This window comes from Diaphorina citri, unplaced genomic scaffold, assembly GCF_000475195.1.
Source record: "Diaphorina citri unplaced genomic scaffold, Diaci psyllid genome assembly version 1.1 scaffold378, whole genome shotgun sequence".
NCBI classification, from domain to species: Eukaryota; Metazoa; Arthropoda; class Insecta; order Hemiptera; family Psyllidae; genus Diaphorina; species Diaphorina citri.
The window spans coordinates 93,136-104,538 of NW_007377813.1; the positions used below are offsets into that span (position 1 = coordinate 93,136).

The 11,403-nt window shown below is 42.3% G+C and overlaps 1 protein-coding gene and 1 long non-coding RNA gene across 2 annotated transcripts; one reads left to right on the plus strand and one right to left on the minus strand.

The window, feature by feature from the left end:
* Positions 1-1,972: 1,972 nt before the first annotated feature.
* Positions 1,973-10,138, minus strand: LOC103508199 (ATPase ASNA1 homolog). Its single transcript, XM_008472730.3, has 5 exons — positions 9,761-10,138; positions 8,379-8,526; positions 7,909-8,084; positions 3,611-3,942; positions 1,973-2,752 (listed from the first exon to the last, which is right to left on the minus strand). Exons 1-5 carry the CDS (start codon positions 9,871-9,873, stop codon positions 2,472-2,474), a joined length of 1,050 nt encoding a protein of 349 aa, XP_008470952.1. The 5' UTR covers positions 9,874-10,138; the 3' UTR covers positions 1,973-2,471.
* On the plus strand, positions 6,171-7,717 carry LOC113466986. Its single transcript, XR_003391214.1, has 2 exons — positions 6,171-6,234; positions 7,498-7,717. It is a non-coding gene; the product is annotated as an uncharacterized LOC113466986 (long non-coding RNA).
* Positions 10,139-11,403: the final 1,265 nt, after the last annotated feature.

The window sequence follows — 11,403 nt, forward strand, 5'->3', positions numbered from 1 at the left end:
TGATAGATTCTGACGTGACTTTGTGAAGATTCATCTTGAAAAATAGCTTTTACTCTTCACAGTTGGGGGAGGGGTTTTTTTATTGTTTATTTATACACCAATTTTTACACTGGAGATGCCAGCAATGGTGAAACATGTCTGTATAAATAAACAATAAAAAAAACCCTCCCCCAACTGTGCAGAGTAAAAGCTGTTTGTGTTCTTCTGTTATATGTGATTCATTAACAATCAAATAAGACCTTGTTTAGACTACGAAAGAGACTTTTCAGTCCTATGCTGGCAGGATAAACAAGGTATATTCTATTCTAAAATAATTGTTGACTCTGGGGACCGACCCTTCTGTATGGCAAGTGAGCGCGTTACCACAGTTTAATTAATATCAATACAAGCATTTGATTAGTACTCACAGTTTTAGAAACTCCAGCAAGGTTAACGCTGAAGGCGTTCTCTACCACCTAACCCTTGAACTTTGTCACAAACTCAAGATAACATAACTTTGTCACAAACTCAAGATAACATAAGACAGACAATAATATTGGGCAATCTATTTTATAACTAAAAATTAAACTTTTATTCACTAACTAAACTAAAAATTACGTTGTGTGCTTCCATAAATTCTTTCAAATGGAAGAGAAAAAAAACTATTTACAAAAGCGTCAATTTGTCAAATAAAAAATCTTACCGAGTTAAATTATAAAATACAAATCTCCTCCAAATCCTGAATGCCTCAATGCCTCCCTCATATGTGTTAACTCCTGGTCCCTATTAAAGATGTGTAAAGGTAGTGAGTGAGTTGTAAAAAAAGAACTACTCCATGAGTCAGCTCCTAAATCATGAAACCTAACCAATGAGTCCGATCCTAAACTAAGGGTGTGTTTATGAACAGGGCTGAGATGAGCTCGGACGAGGTGAGATAGGATATTGTTTCTACAGTTTTGCATTGGAGTGGTAACTTATGTGTTGTTTTATCTTGCCCAATCTTTGACAGATTGATTCTAGACAAATCAAAATCAGTCATCATGGAGTCTAAAACTGTTCAACAACGCGTTAGCATAGGTAATAAAATCGACACATTCATTATCACTTTTGCGAGAGCATTTTCCTAGTCGTAATCGTGTCATTTTGCGTTTTTCTGACGAGAAATGGCCTCCATGATCATGTAGTTTTACCCCCCTAGACTATTTTTTGTAAGGGCAACTAAAGTCACAGGTTTACACCAACAACCCCACAAGCTTTGAGGCAATGAAAGGTGAAATTGAAAGTTGCATCAACGAGATACAGCCTGATTTCCCCGAATTTGTCATCGAAAATTTTGTCAAAAGAGGAAACGAATGTACCATCAAAGTTGAAGAAGTTGTTTGTCTGATTATTGTTCCATACAAAATTTCAGAATGTTTACTTCTCAAATCATCTAAGAAGTTGAAATGTATTTTTAATGTCATATTATGTACAATAAAAATAAATTGAATTGAATTGAAGTCCATTTTATTCCACGGAGAACCACGCTTTATTAACCAATCAAATCTTGCGCTCTTATTGGGACACCCTTTAGAAAGCCTGCCGGATTTGATTTTCGCCTGGGAATTTTATGACAAACATGCCCATGTTTGTTCTCGGAACAGCTGGCTTTCTCCTATCCAGGTCCCTCTATCAAACCTCTTGGAGAAAAAAAGAGAGAAAAAAAATCGGCGAAAAAAAACAAACAATTTAAAATAGTTTAAAATACTCGATATCTAGAATATATTGATTTTCGTATAAAATGAATAAACGATTTTAAAATATTAATAAAATATGTATGATGTAAGCGACTCAAAAAGTGTGCCTAGACTAATGTCGATCGAAATAGCTTCGAACCCATAGTAAAAGTAGATCAAAATCAAACTTTCTTGACTTGGCGGGGCGGAACGCTACCGCGCTCCTTAATATTTGGTGATTTTATGGAATGAAAAATAATATTATACCTAAGTTCTGTGGGTTAACTTTGAAAGGAGAATTAATATTGAACGTTTATAGTGTGGACATTATTATCTCCAGCGATATCGATCGATCATAGTGTAAAAGCTGCTAAAGAGTTGGGAAGCAATGTACATTTTATACAAGAAGAGTTTCGCCCGCGAGAACGCTTTAACCTAAGTCACACCCCTTAAATAAAATACCATTCCCTTGATCCTCAAGAATAGTTAAAGCGCCTTGCACATGCGCGTTAGTCGATGATTAACCTTCGAAGGTCTACTTACACTATTTATACAATAAATAAATACTTATGATCCTTCTCCTTCAAAGATCAATCATAGACTGAACCCTGATTGGTCGGATCTTATCACACGCATGCGCAAGGCGCTTTAATATAAGCCATACCCCTTAAATAAAACACCATTCCCTCCCCTCTCACCCTTCACCCAAACCCCTCTCATTTCTCATTATCCTGCCTCCTCGAGCTAAGCTCTCATTGGTTAACTCAATCTGTATTTTTATTGGTCAACGCGTTCTGAGATCTTATTGGTCGGCTCAAACGGCGTCACAAGCATGCGCGAAAACGCCTCCACTTTAGCCACGCCCCTTATCTCCTCACTCTGCAGCGGTAGCTTGGTAACATGGAAGTCCTCCTCGTATAGGTCTAGGATCTGGTCCAGGTATTTGGCTTGCGTACGGTAGCGCGTACTACAGAGTGCGCATGCGTCAACGCTGGCGCTATAGAAGACGAGTTGGTTTACGATGATGTTGCGCGTGTCAATACCGGTTTTGGCGAGTTCTGTGGAAATAGAGGAGAAGAGGAGAGTTAGAAAAAGAAAAATCTGATGTGAACATCACACGACTTTCCTTATCGCCTTATCCTATTGAATTATGACGTAAATCGTAAAAAAAAGCGGTCAAAATGCCGCCAACCGTTGCACCGATCTGAACCAAAAGTTTCACACAGACCAATTGCTCAAACTTTGGATTCAGGCTCTAGGAACCTCAAAACGTGTTTTGGTGCTAAAAACTAACCATCGAAAATTTGATGCAATTACATTACTTTCTTTCCTTCCTTATAGGATACGAAAAGGAAAAAAGTCCTTCAGCCAGTAGGTTGGTACATCGTCTTATATTCGTTTAACATTTTAGAAAAAAAAAAAAAAAAAAAAAAAAAAAAAAAAAACTTTAATGATGTTGCGCGTGTCGATACCGGTTTTGGCGAGTTCTGTGGAAATAGAGGAGGAGAGGAGAGTTAGAAAAAGAAAAATCTGATGTGAAAATCACACGACTTTTCCTTATCGCCTTATGAATTATGACGTAAATCGTAAAAAAGCGGTCAAAATGCCGCCAACCGTTGCACCGATCTGAACCAAAAGTTTCACTCAGACCAATTGCTCAAACTTTGGATTCAGGCTCTAGGAACCTCAAAACGTGTTTTGGTGCTAAAAACTGACCATCGAAAATTTGATGCAATTTACATTACTTTCTTTCCTTCCTATAGGATAAGAAAAGGAAAAAAAGTCCTTCAGTCAGTAGGTAGGTACATTGTCTTGTATTCGTTTAGCATTTTAAAAGAAAAGAAAAGAAAAAAAAAAAAAACAGGCGAACAATTCTTTGTCGATTATAGGAATTGAACCGACGCCCTTTCGCTTACCTTGCACCAGTCGTTCCGTTTCGTAAAGCGACAGGAACTCCGCTATACACACGCACACGAACGTGGACTTCGCGGGGTCTCGGAACTGTGCGTTCATTTCCCGAACATTGCCGAGTAGCTCCTCGAACTTCCCGGCGATGTTATCCGAAGTGAAATCCGCGAGGCCGAACAGCGTGCCGATCTGAGTGAGGAACGGGCCGATCTGGTTGCGCAGGGCGAGAATTTTGGACAGTCCTCGTTCGATGTTCTGTGGGAAGGAGAGGAGACGGAGTGTGTGGCCCGTGGGTGCAGTGTCGAAAACGACCACGGAGAAGTTCATCCCCTTGACTAGTCTGAAATAGAGAGGAGACACGAGGTCAAATTTTGGACAGCCCTCATTCTAAGAGGGAACAACTTAAACAGAGATTAGACTAGTGTCTAGCTGTGGGACTATAAACAGGGAGGAGGACAGCTAACCCTGACCAGCTGACAGTTCTACAAAGGGTTTCTCTCTGCTATTAAAAAAGAAACACAAGTCCTCACGATGGTTGACTGTGGTTCAGGATAAGCCAATTAAACATGGCTAGAGACCATCACCCAGGTATGGTAGGTAGGTAAAAAAATAATAATAAGAATAAAAGATATTTCTTATTTATTTATTAAGTTAAATGAGATGGGGTTGAGTTATTACTAAAAAGACTTCAGGAGAGAAAAAATCACTTTAACTTGAGAGAGAAATGTCCAATACACCTGGTTTCAGGGCTCTAATGGGAAGAGGGAGAGGTTGGGTTTTAGTGGGTCTGGATGTCCTGCTATCTGGTCATCAATCCCACACTCCCTATTTTTTTTTTTTTTGTAATGGGTGTCTTTTGAAGGAGAAGAAACTTGAGAGAGAAAAATACTATAGTTTTTCCCCCGTAGGGTAATAAAAACTATTATTTTGGGTCTTGCGTAAGCTTGACCCGGTGAGATTACTTTCCCTGCTTTTGACCAAATAGTTGCGATTCTAACAATTTTTCCCCTTTTTTTTTTCCCTCAGAAGATCCTACATTTTTCCCTCCTCAGGTTTTCGGAGGGGGCAACAACTGTTTCTACCACCGGCAGCCAGCTACTAATCAGTACTCTCTTAGCTTTTGACCAAGTAGGGTGATTTAAGTTTTGGAAATAAATAAAAAGTTTAGTGAAAAGTGGTTGTTCCTGTGACTTGTCATAGGTAAGTTTACTCTTTTTCAGCCTTGGCCGAACCTTCCCCCGGCCTTCAATTCAAGCAGATCTCTCTCCTGGGTGCGTCTGTCAGGCCTCCCAGTGCTCCAAGTGCCTGTGCCCTTCAGCTCAGGTGAACCTTGGCTGAGCCTTGGTTGAGCCTTCTTCTTGCCTCTCATGCAAATTCTCTCTCCTGGGTGCGTCTGTCAGGCCTCCCAGTGCTCCAAGTGCCTGTGCCCTTCAGCTCAGGTGAACCTTGGCTGAGCCTTGGTTGAGCCTTCTTCTTGCCTTTCATGCAAATTCTCTCTCCTGGGTGCGTCTGTCAGGCCTCCCAGTGCTCCAAGTGCCTGTGCCCTTCAGCTCAGATGAACCTTGGCTGAGCCTTGGTTGAGCCTTCTTCTTGCCTTTCATGCAAATTCTCTCTCCTGGGTGCGTCTGTCAGGCCTCCCAGTGCTCCAAGTGCCTGTGCCCTTCAGCTCAGATGAACCTTGGCTGAGCCTTGGTTGAGCCTTCTTCTTGCCTTTCATGCAAATTATCTCTCCTGGGTGCGTCTGTCAGGCCTCCCAGTGCTCCAAGTGCCTGTGCCCTTCAGCTCAGATGAACCTTGGCTGAGCCTTGGTTGAGCCTTCTTCTTGCCTTTCATGCAAATTATCTCTCCTGGGTGCGTCTGTCAGGCCTCCCAGTGCTCCAAGTGCCTGTGCCCTTCAGCTCAGATGAACCTTGGCTGAGCCTTGGTTGAGCCTTCTTCTTGCCTTTCATGCAAATTATCTCTCCTGGGTGCGTCTGTCAGGCCTCCCAGTGCTCCAAGTGCCTGTGCCCTTCAGCTCAGATGAACCTTGGCTGAGCCTTGGTTGAGCCTTCTTCTTGCCTTTCATGCAAACCTTGTCTAGAGCTTTAGAATACTGATTTTCAGACATCACTGCCATAAATTCCACCCCCACAGCCTTCAAGCAAGGGGGGTCTGCAAATTCAATTGTGCACTACAAATATCTGCCTTTAATTTGGAGCATTTGCCCTGCCAGCTACCTACACTGGTTTAGCAGTTCTCCTCCCAGATTAACATCTCCGAGCTAGACAGATAAAACACACATGTTGTTGTTGTATTGGCTTCAGCTGTAGCCAAATGGTAATGGCAGAATAAAGATATCTTTTCGTATCAGCCATACACCAGAATGATGGTCTCTAGACTCTCTAGCCATGTTTAATTAGCTTGGCTTATCCTGAACTGCAGTCAACCAGTGTGAGGACTTTGTCCTTGTACTTTAAAAGTTGAGAAAACCCTTTGAAGAAGCTATGCTGGTTAGTGATTAGGGTAATTATGCAGAAGCCATGTCCGTGGAAAAGAAAAGCTCCTTTTTGTATTTAACCTAACCCTATAACGCACCCAGGAGAGATAATTTGCATGAAAGGCAAGAAGAAGGCTCAACCAAGGCTCAGCCAAGGTTCATCTGAGCTGAAGGGCACAGGCACTTGGAGCACTGGGAGGCCTGACAGACGCACCCAGGAGAGATAATTTGCATGAAAGGCAAGAAGAAGGCTCAACCAAGGCTCAGCCAAGGTTCATCTGAGCTGAAGGGCACAGGCACTTGGAGCACTGGGAGGCCTGACAGACGCACCCAGGAGAGATAATTTGCATGAAAGGCAAGAAGAAGGCTCAACCAAGGCTCAGCCAAGGTTCATCTGAGCTGAAGGGCACAGGCACTTGGAGCACTGGGAGGCCTGACAGACGCACCCAGGAGAGATAATTTGCATGAAAGGCAAGAAGAAGGCTCAACCAAGGCTCAGCCAAGGTTCATCTGAGCTGAAGGGCACAGGCACTTGGAGCACTGGGAGGCCTGACAGACGCACCCAGGAGAGATAATTTGCATGAAAGGCAAGAAGAAGGCTCAACCAAGGCTCAGCCAAGGTTCATCTGAGCTGAAGGGCACAGGCACTTGGAGCACTGGGAGGCCTGACAGACGCACCCAGGAGAGATAATTTGCATGAAAGGCAAGAAGAAGGCTCAACCAAGGCTCAGCCAAGGTTCATCTGAGCTGAAGGGCACAGGCACTTGGAGCACTGGGAGGCCTGACAGACGCACCCAGGAGAGATAATTTGCATGAAAGGCAAGAAGAAGGCTCAACCAAGGCTCAGCCAAGGTTCATCTGAGCTGAAGGGCACAGGCACTTGGAGCACTGGGAGGCCTGACAGACGCACCCAGGAGAGATAATTTGCATGAAAGGCAAGAAGAAGGCTCAACCAAGGCTCAGCCAAGGTTCATCTGAGCTGAAGGGCACAGGCACTTGGAGCACTGGGAGGCCTGACAGACGCACCCAGGAGAGATAATTTGCATGAAAGGCAAGAAGAAGGCTCAACCAAGGCTCAGCCAAGGTTCATCTGAGCTGAAGGGCACAGGCACTTGGAGCACTGGGAGGCCTGACAGACGCACCCAGGAGAGATAATTTGCATGAAAGGCAAGAAGAAGGCTCAACCAAGGCTCAGCCAAGGTTCATCTGAGCTGAAGGGCACAGGCACTTGGAGCACTGGGAGGCCTGACAGACGCACCCAGGAGAGATAATTTGCATGAAAGGCAAGAAGAAGGCTCAACCAAGGCTCAGCCAAGGTTCATCTGAGCTGAAGGGCACAGGCACTTGGAGCACTGGGAGGCCTGACAGACGCACCCAGGAGAGAGAATTTGCAGGAGGCAAGAAGAAGGCTCAGCCAAGGTTCACCTGAGCTGAAGGGCACAGGCACTTGGAGCACTGGGAGGCCTGACAGACGCACCCAGGAGAGATCTTGCTTGAATTGAAGGCCGGGGGAAGGCTCGGCCAGGGCTGAAAAAGAGAGTAACTTACCTATGACAAGTCACAGGAACAACTACTTTTCACTAACTTTTTATTTATTTCCAAAACTTAAATCACCCTACTTGGTCAAAAGCTAAGAGAGTACTGATTAGTAGCTGGCTGCCGGTGGTAGAAACAGTTGTTGCCCCCTCCGAAAACCTGAGGAGGGAAAAATGTAGGATCTTCTGAGGGAAAAAAAAAGGGGAAAAATTGTTAGAATCGCAACTATTTGGTCAAAAGCAGGGAAAGTAATCTCACCGGGTCAAGCTGTAGCACAGACCTAAAATATCTTACTTGAGTACTTCAGCGTAGCTCATGGCTTCATCAATCCCAGGAAACCCATTGATCAAATCATTCAGTACATCGTTGATCATACCTCCACCAAACATATTCCCCGAACCCCCATTCGCCTCGTCTGATAGAATGTCATCTTGGGACAATTCTGTTTGTCGAATATTGGGGTCGATTTCCTGAAGAATAAATAAATTAGAAGGGATTAAGGAGTGTGGTACACTCTGCCCTGCCATGTAACATTACTTTAGCCAGTCTTGTTAGCTTGGGGAGTAGCACATCTGCCTTGTAAGAGCTAGGCCACAGGTTTGATTCCCACCCAGTGCAGATATTATCCTGAACAGAAAAGGTTGGTTATTGGAACAGCTGGCTTTCTCCTATCCTGACTTCCTTCTCTCTTCGATTTTGGAATGATAAGACCTTAGCAGGTACAGCTCCCTCTATCAAACAGCTTTAAAATAAAAAATTCTTACCATGGCAAACAAATTGTCAATCCCGTTTACTTTGGTTGGAGTGGAGGTGAATTTCTGATTGAAAGCATCAGAAATATTGTGAGCTGGGTCAGTCGATATGATTAACACTGAGTCTCTCACTTTTTGGTCGGCTATAGCCAGACGCCTCCTTGTCTAGAGCTTTAGAATACTGATTTTCAGACATCACTGCCATAAATTCCACCCTCACAGCCTTCAAGCAAGGGGGCTCCACAAATTCAATTATGCACTACAAATATCTGCCTTTAATTTGGAGCATTAGCATTAGCCCTGCCAGCTACCTACACTGGTTTAGCAGTTCTTCTCCCAGATTAACATCTCCTAGCTAGACAGATAAAACACACAGGTTGTTTTTGTATTGGCTTCAGCTGTAGCCAAATGGTAATGGCGGAATAAAGATATCTTTTAATATCAGCCATACACCAGAATAATGGTCTCTAGCCATGTTTAATTAGCTTGGCTTATCCTGAACTGCAGTCAACCAGTGTGAGGACTTTGTCCTTGTTCTTTAAAAGTTGAGAAAACCCTTTTTTTTATAGACCCACCACATGCAGAAATACATTTCTGCAATTACGCGGTTGGTCTTGTTATATTTTATTGGATATTCAACACTGATTTACATTTTTCTTTGTAACTTGTATATAGAGTAGTTCAATCCAAATGGTAGGAGTGTCGGTTGTATAGGACTTGGGCTGAAATTAGGGGTGACTCAGCGTATACAGAAGAACATTTCTGTAAGCTTGATCAACTTCAATATCACCCTCAGAGGCACTATCTACAAGTGGGAGCTATGCTGGTTGAAGAAGCTATCCTTTGAAGAAGCTATGCTGGTTAGTGATTAGGGTAATTATGCAGAAGCCATGTCCGTGGAAAAGAAAAGCTCCTTTTTGTATTTAACCTAACCCTATATTAACACTAATCACTGCTCCAATTGTGAAAACTCCTTCTTACGTTTAGCCTAACCCTATAATAACACTGGTCACTCTGCTTGTTTGTGCCAGTTCCTTTGGTAGCAATATTCCACGGACGTGACTTCTGCACAAGTACCTACCATGATTAGGGTTAGCTGTTCTCCTCCTTGTTTATAGTTCCACACCAAGACACTAGCCCACTCTCTCTTTAATGTCTCCTAGCCTAGACAGATAAAACATCCATGCAAGATTACTTACCTACATGTTGTCTTGCCCACACCTCCTTTCCCACCGACAAAAATCCATTTCAACGTATCTTGTTCTATCACATTCCTTGTGATTAGGGTTAGCTGTTCTCCTCCTTGTTTATAGTTCCACACCAAGACACTAGCCCACTCTCTCTTCAATGTCTCCTAGCCTAGACAGATAAAACATCCATGTGAGATTACTTACCTACATGTTGTCTTGCCCACACCTCCTTTCCCACCGACAAAAATCCATTTCAACGTATCTTGTTCTATCACATTCCTTACGGAAGGCTCCAGTTTAGCTGAGTCTATATCCATTTGGGAAATGGATTAATAAAAAGGAACTAAGATATTGGAGAAGGTTCAAAATGAAAGGTTCCTGTGGTTTCAGGCCCCAGAACTGTCACTGATTTCGAGTAAGTTGGACAAAAAAACTAGACTTTTGTTTTATCTGACGAAATTTTGACGAAACTGTAGTAAAAATAGCAGATAGGTACTACTGGAAAATTTGGCAATCGGAAAATTTTGGGTGGAAAATTTTCTGATGATCACTGGTTCCGCAAATCCGCAGGCAAAATTTTGGAAAGTGATAAAATTTGAATTTTCCATTTTTCCCGCCGCGCCAACACGATAAGGTTCAAAATGAAAGGTTCCTGTAGTTTCAGGCCCCAGAACTGTCACTGATTCCGAGTAAGTTGGACAAAAAACTAGACTTTTGTTTTATCTGACGAAATTTTGACGAAACTGTAGTGAAAATAGCAGATAGGTACTACTGGAAAATTTGGCAATCGGAAAAATTTGGGTGGAAAATTTTCTGATGAACTGATGAAGTGATGAAGATGATCACTGGTTCCGCAAATCCGCAGGCAAAATTTTGGAAAGTGATAAAATTTGAATTTTCCATTTTTCCCGCCGCGCCAACACGATAAGTGGACAGGCTCTACTCCACGGCCAGGCAAACAGCGCGTAATTTCCGAAATCGAAATTTTTTCAAAGCTCCTTTTTGGCATTTTTCTCGCAGAAAGGAACGGATTTATAATTTTAAAGTCTTTTAATTTGAATCCTAATCGGTCTGGAGGAGTTTTATATTGCAAAGGTGCTTTATTTCAAATGAAACTTTCGAGGTGATTCCAATCTTTTTCTTTTGAAGAGTGGCAGCCATGCGGTGATGTGGTCCACGGAGGTGAAAAAGTCGGATTTTAGAATGAAAAGTGCGTCAAAATTTAAACGAATTTCCAGAAGGGATCAAGGGATTTTCTGATTTCATGAGAAAATTCAAGAATAAAAACGAGAATTAATAAGGAATTTATTATTTTAATCAAAATAAATTTAATTTTAAGTAAATTTAAAATAAAAGTCGAATTAGATTAAATTTAAATTAAAAAATCTGGTGTGAACATCACACGACTTTCTATTACATTTGCAGAATACGTAGGTATTTGAAAGAAAATAAAATAATCACTTGCTTATTTGGTAACGGTTCACAAATAAAAGAGAAATTTATTGACACAGGGGAGTATCGAACCCGCAACTTCTCAACTGTAAGTCGGACAGTTCTAAAAGTTTCACCATTCGATTCGGCGTGAAAAATCACATGGGATCAACTATTCACTTGCTTATTTGGTAACGGTTCACAAATAAAAGAGAAATTTGTTGACACAGGGGAGTATCGAACCCACAACTTCTCAACTGTAAGTCGGACAGTTCTAAAAGTTTCACCATTCGATTCCGCGTGAAAAATCACATGAGATCAACTATTCACTTTCTTATTTGGTAACGGTTCACAAATAAAAGAGAAATTTGTTGACACAGGGGAGTATCGAACCCACAACTTCTCAACTGTAAGTC